Source organism: Acanthochromis polyacanthus, chromosome 15 (genome assembly GCF_021347895.1).
Source record: "Acanthochromis polyacanthus isolate Apoly-LR-REF ecotype Palm Island chromosome 15, KAUST_Apoly_ChrSc, whole genome shotgun sequence".
NCBI classification, from domain to species: domain Eukaryota; kingdom Metazoa; phylum Chordata; class Actinopteri; family Pomacentridae; genus Acanthochromis; species Acanthochromis polyacanthus.
The window spans coordinates 32,411,143-32,432,408 of NC_067127.1; the positions used below are offsets into that span (position 1 = coordinate 32,411,143).

Consider the following 21,266-nt stretch of genomic DNA (forward strand, 5'->3'; position numbering starts at 1 on the left):
ATAAATAATAACTTGCATGCAGTAGTGTATATGAAGTTCTTTACTGTAGTTTTGTTACAATATGGCAAAAATCATTGTTATGTGAATACAGTGTAATTTTATGCCAAAAATCAAAAATTGCAAGACGCAAATAGTGCATGTAAAGAAAAAAAAACCCACTTTTGCTTCAATAAATGTTTCAAAAACCGAACTCCTTACTGTAGGTTTGTTAATTCACGCTATGTATATGTGCATGTTAGTAATGTGTTTTTCGGATAAAAAAAACATAACTTTCATGCAGTAGTGCACATGTTCTTTACTTTCACCTGCAAAAACAAACCTTCAAGGAATTTTGCATCAAGTTCCTTACTGCTGGTTTGTTAATTAACACTAAACACTTAACCTTCCCAAAAAAACGTGAACAAATGTAACAAATAATAAGATCCTTTCTGTAGGTTTCTCAATTAACACTATGGCAAAGTCTTGTGTTAATATACACTTCAGCTGAAAAGTTTAGGGCAACCCAGACAATTTCATGTTTTCCATGAGAACTCACTTTTATCCATGTGCTAACATAACTGCACAACCGTTTTCTAATCATCAGTGAGCCTTTCAGCACCATTAGCTAACACAATGTAGCATTAGAACAGTCATGTACCACATTAACAAGGTCTAGACTGGATTTCTGATTCTAATTTAATGTTATCTTCATGGGGAAAAATTGCTTCTATTTCAAATTATAAGGACATTTTTAAGTGACCCCAAACTTTTGAATGGTAGTGTATGTATATGTGCATGCTAAAGTGTTTCTCAGATTAAAAAGATAAAAAACTTGCATGCAGTAGTGCATATGAAGTTCCTTACTATAGATTTGTTAAGTCATTTGCATGTAAATATAGTGTGTTTTCTGCCAAAAATCTAGCCACTAATTGCATTACTACATGCAACTAGTGCATTCGAAGAAAAAAAAAGACACTTAATCTTCCCAAATAAAACACGAATGAACGCTACAAAAAAAGCCAACTTCTTACTGCAGGTTTCTTAATTCATGTGGGATGTGGCAGGGTAAGCCTGATCTAGGTAGAACCAGCACAATATTATGCTGGTGGTCATAATGTTATGCCTGATTAGTGTATGTGCATGAAAATATGATGGGTTTTCTGCCAAAAAATCAAAAATCATTTTACACAGCTGAAGCATATGGAGGAAAAAACGCCTAACCTTCCCAAAAAACCAAAACCAAACTCCTTACTGTGAGTCTGTCTAAATGTTCATATATGTGCATGTAAACATGATGTTTTTCTGCAAAAATAAAAAAAAAACCTGACACAACTGAAGCATATGAGAAAAAACAAACTGCTAATTATTTTACAAGCTATTTTCCATGTTCTAATAAATGTCAATAGCCGCTAAATGTTATTTAGACAGGAAAACGTTCAGCGGTGCTCAAACAGAACCACATGCTGCAGCTGGAAACGTCCACCGTCCCCAGGGAGGCGTTAATATGAGAGGAATGTTAAGAGACAGCAGCAGGGACTTCATACCGAGTCAGTCGTGTGTCATTGTAGATGATCGATTTTCTGCCCTGTAGCTACAGCAGAGTGTCGGAGTGTGAGTTTGAGTGATACCGAGGTGTTGCCCTGACTGCTGATAAGAAAAAGGATCGATAGGAGTCTATAATGACTCCGTGTGCACCCTATCGTACTCTGGTCACTTCATCAAAAGCACGAGTAAAGCATTAAACATCTCCTCATTGGTGTATATATCTACAGAATAGAACAGAACTCAATGCACAACATCAATAACTGTCAGGTGATTCATAACTGTATCACCTTCCATCAGCAAAATTAAGAACCAACAGTTTAGATTTATTATATTAAAATCAAAGGTCCCACAGCAACTCAGTGCAAAAAATGTGATTGCTAAGATTCTAACCTTTAGTTTTTCAATATTTCATATGCCCACATTAAGTTTTGATGATAAACTCAACCCTCCTCAATATGCAGGATGTAAGAGTAGCAGAAACTTCTGGAAAGATCATTCCTTAGACCTATTCTTTTTAGGTGTTGTTTATTTGAGGTGTTGTGTTGCTTTAATTTTGTCTTTAAAAGACAAACAAAGGTGTTCTATTGGACTCAAATCAGGAATTACACTTCATAGTTTCATGTTCTTATTTTTTTTTTTTTTCAGGAAGTCGTGTGATTTTGGCAGCATCTGCTCGACGCTGGAATATTCCTCTTCTGCAAACATCTTGTTAGCCAGTATTTAGGACAACACAGATACGCATGCTTGCATCAATAAATGTCATCTCTGCAACACCGTTTGCACTCATGCAGCTCCATACCGTCACACCAACACCTCTGTGCTTCACTGTGCATTTATGGTATGAGTTCTGATCAGGAGAGACAAAAAGTTGCAAAAAAAGATGTAAAATGACAACAAAGAAACACAAAATGACCACTAAGAGACTCAAAATACCTCCGTGCTTCACTGTCAGGTCTATGCATTCACTGTACTAGTTCTGGTCAGGAGAGACAAAAAGTTGCAAAAAAAGATGTAAAATGACAGCAAAGAAACACAAAATGACCACCAAGAGCCTCAAAATACCTCCGTGCTTCACTGTCAGGTCTATGCATTCACTATATTAGTCCTGGTCAGGTTCACATCAAACACCCAACACATTTATTTTCATCTGATCAAAGAATGTTCTCCCAATATTCATCAGGCTTCTTGTCATTTGTTTTATCCTGCAATTTTGTGCCAAGGACCAAGCAAGACAGTTTTTTTTCTTGTCCTTCGCCCATAGATGTTGAAGTTATGAAATATCCTGCACACTTGTCACAGAAACTCTGACTTCCACTGATAACTCCTGTGCCAAGTCTGAAGCAGCTGCCGTCTGTTTTTCACAGCTGGAATGTGAAAGTAATTCACTGTCTGTGGAGTCATTTACTTCAACAGGCACTGCAGCCATGATTAGTGGTACTATGGCTTCCTCTGTACGTCCTGATTACATTCTGATTTTTAGTTGCTTACTCTTCTTCCTGGATGTTTTCGCGGCCAGCAGCAGATGGGTCCCCCCATATAAAGAACTGGGTTCAGCTCAAGGTTTCTTCCCTGTTAAAGTGTTTTTCATGCCACTGTTGCCTTAGGGCTTGCCCTGGGGCTTCAGGCATATGGGTTCTGTAACGCATCTTGACACAATTTGACCTGTAATTGGAGCTTTATAAATAAAATTGAATTGAAAATGGAATTTTCCATCTTTGTGAAGTCACCGAAAAATCAGGTATTTCCATTTTTCTAACAATTTTTCACCACATGGAGCCGTGATGCAGACATAGCCACAGCTCATAGGTCTAAAACTGGCAAAGATCTGCTGTTCACAACTCAGTTTATAACCATGTACATGCAGTTAGGCTGATTGGAAATGATAGGTGGACTCAGTTTTATTTTTTATTTTTTTTTCAGTTTTGTTGCATTGAGTTTCAACTTTGGGACCTGAATTTTGAACATCATAAAGTATTTGGTTTTGATTTTCCCCAAGAGGAAATACTGTACTGTTAATTTTGAGGAAAAAGCTAAATTTGAGAGGTGATACAATTTGAAATCATTTGACATTCAAGTGACATTGCACTCATATCTGTTGTAGACTGTTTTTAGGTTCAAATCTTCAGATATTCTGAATTGGATCACCAAAAGCTGCCATAGCAATGACGTACCAGTTTGTTTTCTTATCTACATATGGACTGTCCTTTCATTGCATAACACTGAAATAACACAAACCTAAAACACAGTAACACATAAAAACACCATTAGTTCATTATGTTTTTTAAGCACTGACACATCGCTGAACTTTAAGAGCCTCCTACATTTTGGTTTTGGACAAACAACAAGACTGAAAACACTCGTATGAACTTTGCAACTGAGTTCTGCCAGTAGCTGATACAGAACATCTGGATTCTATCTGCCAGAAATGAGGCAAGTGAGCCAGAATACTGATGACAAATCACAAAGTTAAGGCAGTGATCAAATCCAAAAGCAGTGCATATATATTTTAAGACTGCATGTGATAAAAAGAAACGGAGTGCTGAAAATGAAGGTTTAAGCAACACTATATTATTTAACTCTCATATTTTGTCTCATGTCCTGCATATAAATAATATTCCAGGATTCATAGATATGACACTGTTTTCCTCTGAAATGTAGTGAAGTAATATCTTAAAGTCTCACCTGAGCAGTCCTGGGTCTGCCACTCCAGACACTGTCCGTAGGGAAAGGAGATGACGTAGGCCGAGGAGTCGACGCATCGCTGAGTGCTTCCACACCACATACACTCCATGGCCTGGCTGGTGCAGTTAGCACAGCTGCTACGTAGCGCGCACGGCGTCTTACAGGGACGAGCGCTCTGGCTCTGTGGACTCCCTGAACAATGGCACAAACACACAGAAAAGACCAGAAACGAGGGTGTTTTTTTTACTGTAGAATTCACTTACGAGATAATTAAATCATGAGGTAGAGGCTCACTTGAAGGAAAGCTACAACTTTGGGAGCTTTATTCAGTCATTTAGAACACCTGATAATTCCAGTGCATTAGCTGCATTTTACAGGAAAGGTTACGTTTAGCAGAACTTCCACATTTTTTTTTCTGTGCCAGTTAAAAATATATTCATGTAACAGCACAGAAAATGTAAGTGCACTGAAGATATTTGATGACCAAAATTCTATTTCCTTCTTATGCTATCATGTACTGATAGTTTTGTCACTTCTGAGTGATAAAGCAACTTTGATTCCTACATTTTGTCGCCTACGAAACCAAAAAATAAATCTTAACCACCAGTTTAAGCTCCAGGCTGTGTTCTGATCCCATTTCTTCACATTTTCTGCTCATTCTGTCTCACCGGCAGGCTTTTCACAGATCAGGCCGTCGGTAGTGGCCGTGCAGGGGTTTGCCTTCAGACCGGCCACCTGCGCTCGCTCCAGGTAAGCACAGAATCCAGAGTCGCTGGGCTCTCCAGGTGACCACCTCAGGCTGGTGTTGGTGAACGGTGAGGCGTCCTCCCAGCCCCAGTACGACACGTTGATCTTCCTCAGGCCGACCCATGGAGATAACCTCTGCAGAGAGAAAGGACATACGGGTTTAACATGATGCTTCAAGATTCTGTTGCTGATTTTATTTATCAATTTCAAATCATACAATGATTGGACACTATGAAGTATAAATTCAGATATGTGGCTTGAAGAACTGACTGGAAAATGATGCTGTTGTTGGTTCAAAGTCAGGACTTACTGGCCAAAAAAAACTCTAATACACTGGCTGAAATCGCAGTCATAGAAAAGGCTTAAATACAGAAGCTCTCTTCTGTTACAGCTAATGTAACAAACTGCAAAGGCCAAGTTTTTCTAATTGTATGTTTTTGTAATTCACTGAGGACACTTTAAGAGTGACAAGAAGTCATCAGTATCAGGAAGTAAGTTAGTTTGTAATTGAACATGGCTGCTCTGGTTGCATCTGGGCTAATTCAGTGACATCTACACACATCTTACGCCTTTTGCAGCACTGTGGGTATGTAGTGATTTATATTGTCTTCATGCAAACGTATATTTTTGGGACAGTGTTACATTTGGGAAGTTTGTTGTTGGAAACTTTCTCCGGCTACTAGCGTTAATGGTTGCTAATTGATATTTTACAATAAGCTCAAATGAGAGTAATTACATACAAACAGATCCAAAGACAAGTGATTTACCTTAAAATATGTTTACCTATATTTCATTTTTAGGTTAAGAAAAATAGAATTAATGCATACAACCTGTAATGTTAAAAGGTAACGTCGACGAATGAATTTCATTTATTTTAGATAACGAGTTGAGATGTTTACAATATACACTGCTCAAAAAAATTAAAGGAACACTTTTTAATCTAAGTATTGCATCAAATCAGTGAAACATGTGGGATACTGATCTGGTCAAGTAAGTAAAAGAGGGTTTTTTTTAGTCAGTTTCAGCTGCTTTGGTGTTCATAAAATTAACAACAGATGCACTAGAGGGGTAACAATGAGACAACCCCCAAAACAGGAATGAGTGTACAGGTGAAGGCCACGGACATTTTTTTTTCCTTCCTAATCTTTTCTGACTGTTTTTCCACTAGTTTTGCATTTGGCTAGGGTAAGTGTCACTTCTGGTAGCATGAGGCGATACCTGGACCCTCAGAGGTTGCACAGACAGTCCAACTCCTCCAGGATGAAACATCAATACGTGCCATTACCAGAAGGTTTGCTGTGTTGCCCAGCACAGTCTCAAGCAAACGGAGGAGATTCCAGGAGACAGACAGGCAGTTACTCTAGGAGAGCTTGACAGGGCTGTTCAAGGTCCTCAACCGATCAGCAGGACAGGTATCTGCTCCTTTGTGGAAGGAGGACCAGGATGAGCACTGCAATAGCTCTACAAAATGAGCTCCAGCAGACCACTGGTGTGAATGTCTCTGATCAAACAATCAGAAAGAAATGTAATGAGAGTGGTCTGAGGGCCCAGAGTCCTCTAGTGCCCGCTGTGCTCGCTGACCGGCACCGTGGAGCTCGGCTGGCATTTGCCATAGAACACAGGAATTTGCAGGTCCACCACTGGTGCCCTGTGCTTTTCATAGATGACAGCAGGTTCACCCTGAGCACATGTGACAGGCATGAAAGGGTCTGGAGAAGCCGTGGAGAACGTTATGCTGCCTGTAACATTGTTCAGCATGACCGGTTTGGTGGTGGGTCAGTGATGGTGTGGGGAGGCATATCCATGGAGGGACACACAGACCTCTACAGGCTGGACAATGGCATTCTGACTGCCATTAGGTATCAGGATGAAATCCTTTGACCCACTGTCAGACCCTACATTGGTGCAGTGGTCCTGGATTCCTTCTGGTGCACGACAATGTCCAGTCTTATGTGGTAAGAGAATTCATGCAGTTCCTGGAGGATGAAGGAACTGATAGCATTAGCTGGCCCCCATGCTCACCTGACCTGAATCCAATAGAACACCTTTGGAACATTATGATTATGTTTTGTTCCATCAGACACCATCAGGTTGCTCCTCAGACTGTCCAGGAGCTCAGCGATGCCCTGGTCCAGTTCTGGGAGGAGATACCCCAGGACACCATCTGTCGTCTCATTCAGAGCTTGTCCTGACATCGTCAGTCATGCATACAAGCACATGGAGGTCATACAAACTACTGAATACCATTTGGAGTTGCTGCCAAGGAATTTCAGCAAGATGGACCAGTCTGCCACATCAGTTTTTCACTTTGATTTTGGGGTGTCTTGAATTTAGCCCTCCTGGGGAGTTGATAATTTTAATTTCCATCAAACAATGTGGCATCTTTTCATTCTTAAAACATTAACCAGTCCATATCAATGCCAATATCCAGTTTGCTTTTTCCCCACATTTGAAATATGATGTATTTTCAAAGTGTTCCTTTAATTTTTTTGAGCAGTGTATATTTATACATGTTAAAAGCAAGCATGCCTTTTGTCTGTTTCAGTATCACCAATCTTTTAATGTCCATAAACCTGTGGATAAGGAGCTGAATGTCTTCAGAGTCTTGATGTTTGGAAGATGTTTATCTGACTGTCAAATTATATTCAGCACATATACTGAGGACAGTACAAGCTCAGTTAATTTTAATGCTAATGCTAATACTTCAGAGTTCCTAAAATCCACCAGTGGGTTTGAAAGGCATGTTGCATTTTTTTTTTTTTTTTAAAAAGAGGGAAAAAAAGACAAAATTAATCTGATTTTCAACTCATGGATGGTTCTTGACGTGTCATTCAGTCAGGAAACAATCAAATCTAAGTCTAACATTGTGATATTTAATCAAAATCAACTTCAAATCACTTCAGATTTTATTAAAACTAAACTGTTTCCACAAAAAAAAATTAAAAGACTTAATAATAACTGCAATAAACAGTATTGTGATAAAAATTATGGGAATATTTGGTGGAACTGCAGACTGTGTTTATACAGAGCAGAGACAAAACTATTATAGGAACACATTTTTGAAACATAATTCATCAAATATCAATAATATGTTGAGCTCTATCTGTTTCAGTGTTGGTAAGACATGTGGGCACCTGGAAACCTATTTGCTGCACATATTGATTCCAGATTGTAATGATGTTTTTGAAATGAATAAGCAAAGAAAGGTTTTCCTTTTGAAGATTTCTGGCATCATAGCTACTATTGCAAAAACGACTTGGGGTTAAAAGGTTAAGAGGTGCAGTTCACTTTAGAAACCAATCAGCAAACTGATTTGTAGACCAAAAAACTTCAAACGCCCTCCGGTAAGAAAAGGGATTAAAGAAACATGCGAAACTGATTGAAGCTGCAGATCAGCTGCCAGAGTCACTAAAAGACCGTTCACAGCAGCGATAAACTAAACGAATCCCCATAATCTCCTGATACGACTCTTCTCCTGTTGTGTTGTTGTTGTTTGATTCTTTTAGAAACAAAAAGTGAAAATAATGACTCCTAATTGTATGCAGTTCACATTTACACAAGGACACTATCCTAGAAGCAGTGAGGGGAAAAAACCTCAATAAAGCGAACATAAAAACGGCCACGAACAGCAATGAAACTAAAATTAAAAGCCGAACTGGAGCCACATAGTAATGCAGCTTCGTCTCTCTTTGTCAACATGTTCTTTTACAGAAAGAATCAAACCTTCCGCAAATTACTGCAATCGTTGTAAAAGCATTCAAGACTTTCAAAGAGCATCTAATTTACAGCTGAATGACTGAAGTGTAGTTCAGTGAATATTTGAAGTATCTGCTGACAAAACAAATGGGATTTTTTCATAACAGTCCATAATTTAAGTAATATTACCCACAAAGAGCGTGTGACTATGTATCTATACTTCAGTAAGCCCATGTCTGTCTGTACAGCTATTCCTGCACGTTTCAGATCAGAGGTGTCAAACATGCAGCCTGCGGGCCAAAACCAGCCTGCCAGAGGATTCAGTCTGGCCCATCGGACGACTTTGTAAAGTGTAAAAATTACAGAGAAGTCATTTTGTGTTTCAATTTGTATTATTTTGTCTTCTTTAGGTTGTTTTTTGTCTCATGTTTTTGTCGTTTTGCGTTTCCTTTTTGTCTCAGTCGTGTTTTTTGTCTTATATTTGTCACTTTGTGTTTTGCTTTATTCATTGTTTTGTGTTTGTATCGCTTGCATTGTCCACTTCTGTGACTTTTTTCTCACTTTTGTCATTTTATGTCTTGTTTTTGTCATTTGTTCATTTTTTGTCGTTTTGTGTCTCCTTTTTTGTCATTTTGCATCTCATTTTTGTAATACTTTGTCTTGTTTTTGTTGTTTTTTGTCTGACTTTTGTCATTTGTGTCATGTTTTTGTCATTGTCTTTCTAGTTTTTGTTGTTTTCTGTCTCCTTTTTGTCATTTTGCATCTCATTTTTGTAATATTTTGTCGTTTTTTTTGTCTGACTTTTGTCATTCTGATCATAAAGTACAATGATATATCATTCAGTTCCAGATACTTATGACTAAATGTTTTGTGTCTTTGTAGAAATACTGATCTGTACGTTGTAATGTGTAAATGGCAAACTGAGGTACAATATTGCTAAAATTGAACTTATTTTCAGGGTGTTCGAACTGTTTTATAAAAAGGTAATTCCTTAAATGTGAATATTTTCAGAATGTACTTTCTTGCACTGAAACAAAGGAAAAATGTGAAGTTGTCATTATCTATAGGTTATTATGCTGTGATTTTACTGGTCACTTGACATCAAATTGGGCTGAATGTGGCCCCTGAACAAAAATGAGTTTGACATCCCTGTTTTAGATCCTTTAGTTGGCTTTTGTTCTCTGTGGAGAAGTAATAAGAAGCGATAATTAATGCAACCTGTGGAAAAGGTTTAGAATTATCACATAAAACTATGAAAGGGTTATTTAAAAACATTACCCTCAATAGGAGGCACAGAAATTAGGAAAATAAACCACATTATTGCTGTTAAGGATGTTCAAATATTTGCTCCTGAAGCTGCACATTTATCATCCACATGCGGTCAAACGACATTTCAGCCTTTAACATCACAAGCGTGTAAGAGCAAAAGTAATGAGCTAAAAACATTCCCGTCCCGGCTGCCAGTTGTTTTTCAAACATCTGGCTTCACTAAGATGAAAGGTGATGCAGCTTATTTCTGAGCTTCATGGTGGGCTAAGAAAAAAAATCTCTGGCTCCTCGTAGAGTTTGTGAAAAAAAACACATCAAAAATCTCATGGTGAGAAATTTCACTCCTCTGTACTTGATACTGAGAAAATATGTTTTTTGACAAGTCTGAACTTTGATATTAGTTTCAATATTGAAATAAACCAGACAGGAGAGTTGTGCTGTAAAGAAATCAACATTCTTACATCAAATTTTTCACTTCAAACCAGTGTCGATGACATATGGAAATACAGACACAGTAAAACCACTCCGCTGCCTCCTTTTATTGATTAGATCACGGTAAATAACTCGGTTTTTATGATCGAAAGCACACCTTTCTCAGCACCTAATAATAAATAACGTCACGCTTATGATGTTAACTGAACACACTGACTAATAAATTACATTATTATAGAAGCAGTATTGTGTTTATTGTGTCATAGAATGGACTCTGGAGGATTGTGTGAGTCCAGTCATCCACATCAATCAACTTGACTGTATTTCATTCTCTACTGTTTAGCTACATTCAGGTACAGCTGTTTAATTAGATGTTGTGTTGCAATAAATGCACTGTGGAGCTGTGAATAATTTGCATCTTTCCTTATTTTCATTATGCACCAGCATAGACAATTATTTACCAGTACTCATGAAAATATCTTAACGGTTGAAAACTAGCAACAAAAAAAGGACAATATTGGTATGTTTCATGACTTATAATGCTGTCAGGAAGCTTTATTGACAAGCTAAATGAATAAACCTTAAGTGTACATATCTGAAACTTGGATTTGATGCCATAATTCACTCCCAAAAATGCTTTTATAAACACTGTTAGCATAAAGGATGCATTTCCTGTAGCAGGACCACCCACCTTGTCCTGCAGCTGATACTTCTGCAGCTCCTCCAGGACAAAATTGACCTGTTTGTCAGTGAGCAGAGAGGCGATGTTCCCTCCCAGGTTCTTGCAGTAGTGCTGGGCGTTATCGTAGCTCTCCCTGCTGGAGTTGATCCTCAGGCAGGCCTCTCCGACGTGCTGCCAGCCCTCCCCACACAGATTACCTGCACACACAAAGATAAACATGCAAGTTGTGACTTTAAAAGTCGATTCAGTCTGAGCCTTCAGTCATCAGACAGTATGATTACAGTGGAATTCTACACTGTTTCTGCAGTAATCCTTGATTTTCATTACACAACAGAACACACAGTTATCGGATGTATGTTGAGACAACTTTGCAGGATCTGATGTGCTTTGGAGTAAAAACTGCACATTAACACAACAAAAGTCACATGAAAATAATCAAAATGCTAATGTTAGCTCATTAAAGATCTTCAACAGGCATACACATTTTAACTTGTGGGTATGTGTTTAACAGTTACCATGGCTACTGCAGCAAGCAAATGATGAGCATGTTAATACTTAGCAATATTATTATCATACTGAGCAGTTTTGGTATCATGTTTACATACAGACAGTTAGCATTTGGCAACTTTAAGCATGTTTTTTCCACTGTAAGCAAAATGACTGAACATTGCAGACAACATGGGAGCTTCAGGATAAGAGTTTGCACCTCTGGAGTGAAAAGCAGACAAGAGAAGAGGATAAAACTATTTTTTCTTGGCTGGCCTGAACCAGGTTTCATTAGTCAAGCAGGTAGAAGCAGCGAATTAATCCAAACACAGGGAGAAACAAGCAGAGGAGCTCTAAAGTGCTGCTGAGTGAAGGCTGGAAAACAATCTGATTAGGAGCAAGTGGGCAGGTAGACCAGGTGAGCAGTCAAAAAGGGGGTGTGGCCAACTGCTTTCCATGGAAACCAGGAAATCAAGTCTGCTTGGTATCTGTTCGACTATTTATTATTATTTTTAAACATGTGAATGTTCAGATAAACATCTGCAGCACATATAGATTAGACAAATGTGATGCAGATGAGAGTGGAAAACTAATTTTCACATTAAAAAAGAAACAATAAGCTTACACACATAAAATAATTAGTCAGAGGTATTAAAAACTCTTCAGGGTTTCTGAAGAGGACAAAAAAATCCAGGATAAATGAGACAGGTTTCCAAAGAATAAACAAAAAAGAACAAGCTTTAATTACTGAAGCTCATCATCAACAACAATAATAATGATAATAATAACTGCAGGTATCAACAAAACTCAAGGAAAGTTGCACATAAAATCAAAAGGGCAACACAGACATGAGAAGAAAGCAAGTAATATAAGAGGTTAAAATCAAAATAGTGGCACCAGCTGGAAGCAGATGAGGAACATAAGAACTGAGGCAGATGAACATGAGGTGAGCAAACAGACAAACTGGAAACTAAAACAGGAAAAGGCGAGTCAGGACACAACCACACAAAGACCAAACCAAACAGGGTGAAGCAGAGATTCAAAAAGAAGAAAAACACACAAAGAGAGGAAGTAAAACAACTACAGACAAACACTGACTTTAGTAGAGTTCAGTTTCTACAATTCTACAATTTCATTTAGCAGACACTTTTGTCCAAAGCGACGTACAACACAAGCAAGAATTCAGACATAAGGAAAAACCTGTAGTAAGTGCATAAAGTGCAAAAAGTGCGACTGATCAAAGGTGTTGCCATCAAGTTGCAGAAGAGGTGCCAACCCACCCATCCCCCACCCCCCAGTTTGACAAGGAAAGGTGATTTACCAAATGTTCAGTTACCAAATAGAATGACGAAATTAATCAGATAATTAACAGCATAATTTGTATTATCACGGTAACAGGTCATATGTTTTGGCTTAAAAAAGGAGACCATGTTACAAGTCTCAAAAAAGTGAGAGTTTAGGTCCTTTAACAGAGCTTTGGGGATATTTTATTATAATATTAAGTATTATGTTTACAAAAGGAACAAGAAGTGTTGCTGTCCATAAATTTTGGGGAATAAATTATAGTGAGCAGAGAATATTTTATGTAACAATTTGAAAAACTGTTGGGTCTTTCATTAAAAGTTTAGCAAAGATGCTTATTAAGTTCAAATCTGTAAGTCTCTTTGTTCAGTTCCCTCCAAAATCCATTCAGTAAAAGCTGTATTACATTATATTTTATCAGAATTTAAATGGCTTTTCACAAATGCATTTTTTAAATTATTTTTAATAAAATGAGCTAAGGAATGAAATTCTCTCAAAGGAGTTTTGAATCTGACAGAATGTTACCGTTTTCACTGAGGATTTGATTTATTTCCAAATAAGGGGGAAAAAAAGAATTCATTTCTGATACACATGTTGGAAATGCTAAAACATATTGCCTTCATAACTGCAGCATCATCTAACAAATTCACTAAACAGATGATTTTTAAAAAAGAATTAATTCTCATATTGTTAATATAGATCTTTTTAAACTAATTTTAGAAGCAAATAAGTGTTGATTGCAAAGCTGCAAAATCTGGGGCTGAAAAATGAAAAACTGCAGTTCCTCAAATGACCACTTGAGGCTGCCGGAAAAAGCGAGTCATTTCCTATAGACTCTCATGCCAAAATGTTAAAACTGTACAGCAGAAATAAACATGTTTACAGCCTGGTAAAAAAAAATAGTTTTGGTTTCTATAGTTAATTTCTCCATTCCTAACAACCATATGGGGGAGAACGTTTTACAAAAATCATCCATTTAAATTGTATTAAGGCTTAAATGTATGTACAGGAGGTTCTCCACTTACATCAGAGTTCCGTTCCTACAGATTGATGTAAGTTGATTTTTGCCATAAGCTGGAACTCCAGAGAAAATGTAAACAAAGCTATTCTGCGCATCATGATATTGATCAGTTCATCATAAAAGACATTATTATCAATGACTTTCGTGCATGTATGAGTCATTTCACAAGAACATTAAAGAATATGTTCCACTGTTTTTACAACTCGATCTAATAATGTCGATGTTCATCGGTGTTTCACCCTGTTCCAAGCGTTTTATTATATCTAATTTCACTTCCATGGTGTGTTACCCTTAAGGCAGAATTATGTACCGTTATTTTGAAAAAGTTTTTATTTTGAAGTTTTCTGTTGAGGTTGTCATTTCCTGTCTGCTATTTTGATGTTTAGCTTTACACATGTAGATGCTTTTCTGGATGCATTTCCTTCTACTTTCTAAACGCCACAGAGGCAATGTCATAAGTAATTAACTTCATTTTTGGACTGACTGGTTCAATTAAAAGGATTTATTTACATGCATTTATGTTGTTTTAATGTGTTTTTGTTCCAGTTTTCACTCTGCAATGTGTATCAAGAGCCACAGTAAAGAAATCCAGTTTGCTACGACTCATGATTCATTTTGCAAGCACAGGTTTAACTAGTTGGACAGCTGCAGCTTTTACCATCTCCATTTTCTTTGCCATCAGAAGTGTCTGACTTGGGGGCCACAATGAAGGGCAAACAGTGAGTGAATGTAGCACAATCCAAGGTGGGAACAACCGGAGAATGTAAACAAAGCCATTTCATAGCACTGCGTGACAACATATTCTTCCACTCCGGTCGGCAACTAATTCCACGTAACTAGTTCTCATGGAACAACAAAATGCCGTAAGTCGAGGACGTCGTAAACCGAGGATTCCCTGTACAACTAAAAGAATGGCTGCTTTGAGTTTGAGAAGTGTCAATGTTTTAATTAATGAAAGAGTTAGGAGGACTGGTGACAGGCGGAGCCACCAATCAAAATTTCAGAAAAGCTCTTCAGGAACTTTTGTCTGTCTTTTTATACAGTTAAAGGATGCTGCTACATCCAAGCACTAACTTTCTGCTCTGTACAGACCTGAAACATCAGTAATGAACAGGATTCCCAGGAGTTAAAAATATGTTACATGCAGGATAAAAGGGGGAAAAAAAAGCTGAGTAAACCCCCATAAATTCCCCCATGAAACCCATATATGCTCTCATTGTCCTGATCAGGGTCACTTGTGTCTGCTGGGAGGCTAAAACAGTAGAACGGCCGTTCAATTAGCCACGATGAAAGGGAAGAACAGTCATTCTGCCTCCACTGAGCACCGTTGTTTATTTTGGTCTGCAGGACTGATTACATTCACAGGTCCATAATGACTTCCATCACCGAGCTCTTGTGCAACAGAAAAGAAAATACCTGCCTTCTCTCTTTCCCTGCGAGCGACAGAAATGGGCAATAATCGACTGAAACAAGAGGAGAAAGACGGAGAGTAAAAATAAACAGACAGATTGGGTTACAGTCTTTGTGTAGAAGTAGAGATAAACATGTCAGAGTAATTAGTCATAACATGGTGTCTGGAGAAAAGGCCACAGCTGCCACTTTTAACCGGCCCAGCTCATCTTATCCACACTGTTACCACCAATATATCTCCACAAACAATTACAGAAAACCCAGCAGCTTTGTGTTTTCCGCCGTCACACTAATAGACCCACACATAAAGACGTAATATATGTGAAAGGCTTCATCCTAAATGCCACAATGCTTCCTGTTCTCACACGCAAAGCCACATTTACAAGCCGCCAAAGTCTCAATGGCGCGATATCAATTCCTGCATGGTAGCCAAGGCCGCTAATTTTTATTTACACAGAAAACAGAAGCACGGTTTATTCCTCTCAGTAATAGTTTCAAACAAAATCGAGCAAAAGCAACCTTTTATAGACTCCCGTTTCTTAAGAATAAAGCAACATACTATATACTGGAAGGGGAATTAAGCTGCGAAGCTTGGAACTAAACTGTACCTGAGTTAAAAGCCAGCAGGAAATTACCTGGTTTGCTGGAAACAAAAGAAAAATAACCACTCAAGCAGAGAGGATTCTGTCAACGGTATCAACTCTCAACACAAATATCGAAGACAGACAATTTGGATGTCCTCTGTATTTGGAGAATCTGCAAAGATAACAACATCTGCAGGACTCATGGCAGCACTGACAGAATGAAAAGGCAAATTATATATTAGGAAGAATGTGGACTTGGTTCAAATTTTTTACATTTTTTCATACATGTAAGCTATACATAAGAGCTGTTTCAATGGTGTTCAAAAGACACATACACTGCCCATCCAAAAGTCAAAAACAATATTTTGTTGGACCGCCTATAGCTTTGAGTACACACATTCGCCGTGGCATCATTTCGATAAGCTTCTGTAATATCACCATTTATTTCGGTCAAGAGTTGCATTAATTTTCTACCAAGATCTTATGTTGATGGGATGATGATGGGAGACTGACTTTTAAACATAGCCGTGAGTTCTACTGTTGACTTCTTATGGTATGATTTCACCAACCTTTTAAGAGATCTCTGATCACGATCATCTAAGAGTTTGTTCTGACCACATTTGTTTCTTGAAGATGAGGGTTCACCACGATCCTTCAGGTTTTAATAATGTGTTGGATGGTTCTTTACTTGATTTTAGTAGCTTCATTTCCTTAGGTGTTTTCTTTGCTCGATGCAGGCCAATAATTTGACCCTTCTGAGACAGATTAACATCCTTTCTACAACCACAGGATATGTCTTCCAAAATGAGAAGTTCCTCACTGCATCAGCTGGGATCAAATCAGTTGTTTCAGCTGAAACGTATTCATCACTGCGGTAATTATCCAGTGGAAGGCTCTCAACTATTTGCTTAGATAAATCTGAATGTCTCTTTTTTTTTTTTTTTTTTTGGACAGGCGGTGTATTAGAAGGACAACTGTAGGAATGTTCTGTATTAAGAAGTCTTAGTTCTAAATGTTGTTTTTGGTCTGCTGCTCTTTGATATCAAGAGAGGAAATTAGTAGAGAAAAAGAGAAAGAAACCAAAAAAAAAAAAAACTCTTCCTCAGCTCATTTGCACTTTGCCCTGAAGAAGCAGGAGCTGCTGTATCTTCATGTACATGCCAGGATAACGTTATTTTAAACTACTGAGTGCTTTAGTCTGGAGATATTTTTTCTCTACCAAGTCTTTTTTTTTTAAAACTTCTTTTTATTGTTTTAACAAAGGAAATACAACATTATTGTGCAAATAGAACAATTAAATACATTATGATGAAATAAATCAAAAATAACCCCATTCCACCCTTTCCCTTTGGTACCTTACCCCCACACAAAACAAAACAAACCATAAAAAGGACGTGGGACAAGCCAGGCATACATAGCCCAAGTGCACATAAAGAGTTAAACAAAATAACTCATAATCTTAAGAACAAACAATAAAATTCTTCTAAGCATATTCTGTGGTGTGACCTTAGTGAATCAAGTTATAGAAATCACTCCAAACAACAGCTCAATCTGGTGTAAGTGTAAATTGTGTGCTGTTAATCAGGACAAAAAATGGATTCCAGATCTTACTGAACTTTTCTGATTGTCCATTAATCGACAACCTGATTTTTTCAAGTTTTACAAAGTGTAAGACATCCCTGAGCCACCGCATGTGTGTGGGAGGTAGAGTAGATTTCCATCTTAATAGAATTAGCCTCCGGGCAAGAAGAGTAGCAAAGGCCAAGGTGTCTTTCTGTGAGGAGGAGAGGCTGAGTGGGGGCAATGGAACTCCAAAAATAGCTATGAACGGACATGGTGGAATCAATACGCCTATAATTATCGATAACGTGGAGAAGATTTCTTGCCAAAATTTAGAAAGAAGTGGGCATTGCCAGAACATATGAAAATAATTAGCAGGGGTATGATGGCAACGATCACAAGATGGTGACACATTCTTAAATATCTTTGCCATACGTTCTTTAGTATAGTGAGCACGGTGTAAAATTTTACATTGAATAAAACAGTGTTTGGCACAAATAGAGGATTTATGCACCCTACGTAAAGCCTCACCCCAGATGTTTCCAGACTCTACCAAGTCTTTAAAAAACTTTTTTTTTCCCACTTTGAACTGAGTCCCAAGTACACATTCACCCTCTGATACCCACAAGCTGCTGGGTGGTTTGAAAAGCATGCTAACTTGGTTTTTTTTCCTTCCAAAGTGCTAAAATTACACTTTTCTATCACAACCAAAAACTGTAAAAACAACAAGAATTGTCAATTTTCTTTATCCTGTTGCAAAACATAAGCAAATGTAATTTTAAAATTATATTTCATCAAGATCACTTTATTCTACATGTCTCATTTAAAATTTCTCCAAAACCAAAAAGTGTGCAACAATTAGATTCTGTGAAACCAACCAAAAAAAAAAAAAAAAAACTGCAGTCACTGGTGCAATCAAATATCTTCTCAGCATCAATTAACAGTAACATGACAAAAATTCAGGGATGTTTCCGTTTTCCTCGGTTGAACTGCAGGCCGTGCATACACAATATAGATATTAGGCAAGAGTGGCCAAAATGTAAGTTGTTTAAATACTTATAGTGTGTGCCATCACCATTTTCCCCTCAGTGTCAGAAACACCTGTTGAAACTTGCAGAAATGTTGTACTAGTTGACTCCAGGTTTTTACAATTTTATAAAATTAATAATCAAAGATATTCCACTTTATTCTACTTTGTCTATAGAGGTGTTAGACTTTATATTGCAGTACAATGAGGCCACAGGGAGGAAAAACATGCCAATAAAGGCTGTTGAAATGATGGTTAAAAATAGATAATATATTGTATATTGAAACTTTTAAAAATGTCATAAAAGCTGCGATATTTCAACCACATTTTGGCTTGCTTAAGACAACTGCAAATGAATAGAACCACCATTTTCTTGAGTAATACTCCAACAGTTGCCTATTTTTATTTTATATTATCATCCCACACCAGCGCAGCACCAGATCCTGTGAACGCTTCATATTCTGGGCTACAGGCTCTTAATGTGGGCAGAAGTAAGAGAGCAAACACAATGCCATCCTCTGCTTAGAGCTACTGTAAGTTCCCAAGTCTACACTGAACCATCCACCGATCAGGCCTTCAGCACAGTAAACCACAGCGCGGAACATTTGTGGACTCGACTAGCAGGGGTATTTCCTTTGCCCTCAGCCCTGCTAGCGCCAAAGCCAACCTGAGAGCAGCTTTAGCTCACAGCTACACTGAAGACAGAACTTTGTGGATTTGTTAGCGAGCTGAAGATCCATATTCACAACATCCAGTAAACACATCTAATTGGCCTACTTCTCTCTGCAGCCGAGCGTATTCCTGGAGTGCACGTTTGTGACTACACGCTAATCCTCTCTGCATACATGCCTGCACGGCTGTACAAGAGTGTTTATTTGTGAAGACCACCAAGAATAAGCAGCCAGTCAGTGCGGGAACATGCAAGAAGCTAGTTAGGTCTTGTACTGTGTGCTTAATACATCACAAGTAGCTTTAAAAAGAACTTTTTTGAGATTGAACCTGCACTTTCAGGATTTTAGTAGAAAGAATTCACTCTGATGCCACAAACTGTTTATATCTATGTGCAGATTCTTTTTTTTCTACATCAACCTGCTCTCCCAAGTTGCAAAGAAAGTTTTGAAGATCTAGTTGGAACGAAACGAGTTGCATGAATTTAATTAGAGCTACATGGAATTCTTTGTCTCTTGCAATGACACCGTGTTTTCGTACATGAGTGTGTGTATGTTTTTTTGGTTTTGTTTTGTTTTGTTATTTTTACCTGGCAGCGCCTGGCACTCCTGCTGCTGCGCCTCCCACTGACAGTTGGCGTTCAGGGAGCAGCTCCTGCAGTTGGCCAGTCGGAAACACTCCTGCTCCTCCCTGCGTTTACACCTGGACGAGTCTGTCACCGACTGCAACACACAGGAAGCAGCGTCAGTTAAAGTCTATCATCTCTTCAGCAGCAGATACAACAAACCGGGAGGAATCGATACGATGTGCAGCAGAAGCTGAATACAGTGTGATGGGTGTGGTGGATCAAACAGAACAGGACATGCAGAGTAAAACAAGGAATCAATATGTAGGACACTGAGATGGAGCTTTTATTGGGTGTTTGTTCTTAGAGTAGTCTGCATCTGACTTATGGCAAGACACGTCTGACTTTACAATTTAAATCTTTACTGTAAATAAGACATTTATGCTGTTTATTTGATATTAATAAGTTCCCCAAAACGTTTTGTCTTGTAGGGGGGAGTGTGGAATTGAGTATGGGGCGGGAGATATGATGTTTTCTTTTTGTTAGTACTAATCTGTTAATAAAAATAATATGAAAAAAAAGTTCCCCAACAAACTGATTCAACCAGTACCGTCAGAAATATGTCAATCACTGCTCTGCATTGGTCAAAGAAAACACAGATAATTCTTTATAAAACCTTTAAAATCTTTTTGTTTATAAAGGTTAAGTCATAATCTTAACATTTTTAGCCTCTTACCGAATTGGTCCTTTCTGGTTGTTAATTAGCAGAATATTCCAAAAACAACTGGTGTCAATGAAAAAAAACGTAAAAAGTTCGGCCAAGGGTAAAGGTATAAGTGCCAAGTTTGTGGTGATATTTAGATTTTATCGACAGCTTTTCTCTGCATTTAGTATTACTGATAATTGCACACTTCTGCATCACCTTACTATTTTTTTTTCAGAAACCTTCAAAACTAATTAGGAATACAGTCTAGACTGTTAATGTGGTAAATGACTATTCTAACTAGAAACAGCTGATTCTTAATGGAATATCTCCATAGGGGTACAGAGGAACATTTCCAGCAACCATCACTCCTGTGTTCTAATGCTACATTGTGTTAGCTAATGGTGTTGAAAGGCTCATTGATGATTAGAAAACCCTTGTGCAGTTATGTTAGCACATGAATAAAAGTGTGAGTTTTCTTTGAAAACATGAAATTGTCTGGGTGACCGCAAACTTTTGAATGGTAGTGTGCATTTGGTGTTTTCTGCAGAAAAAAATACAACAGATGGACATGTGTTATCTGTTCCGTTTTAAGAGTTCGATTATTTTCATGAACTCTCACAACCTTATTATCTAATTCATAAAATCACAAAAATGACATTATCTATAAGAGCCAAAAAGTGTAAAAACAAAAGAAAACTGTCCGATTTCTCCAAGTAATGATGTGTGATATAGTGGCAAAATTAACCAAATCTATTCTTTAAATTGCAATATTTCAATAAAATCACTACAAACGACACGTCTCATTTAAAAATTCTCTAAACATAAACAGGTTTTACCAAACATATTCTGACATTTCAACCAAATGGAGAAGTTATAGTAAAAAAAATGCAGAGACTTTATAGCT

At 37.8% G+C, this 21,266-nt stretch overlaps 1 protein-coding gene across 3 annotated transcripts in view; it reads right to left on the bottom strand.

Annotated features, from left to right (window-relative positions):
* The window catches only part of atrnl1a (attractin-like 1a), a 473,108-nt gene that overhangs the window by 327,734 nt on the left and 124,108 nt on the right, over nucleotides 1-21,266 (bottom strand). For all 3 annotated transcript variants that reach the window (XM_051959750.1, XM_051959749.1, XM_051959751.1), the window contains 4 exons: nucleotides 19,681-19,813; nucleotides 11,042-11,229; nucleotides 4,875-5,088; nucleotides 4,207-4,398 (listed from right to left, as the gene is read on the bottom strand). In XM_051959750.1, coding sequence (XP_051815710.1) covers nucleotides 4,207-4,398; nucleotides 4,875-5,088; nucleotides 11,042-11,229; nucleotides 19,681-19,813 — 727 coding nt within the window. The remainder of the gene's footprint in view (nucleotides 1-4,206; nucleotides 4,399-4,874; nucleotides 5,089-11,041; nucleotides 11,230-19,680; nucleotides 19,814-21,266) is intronic.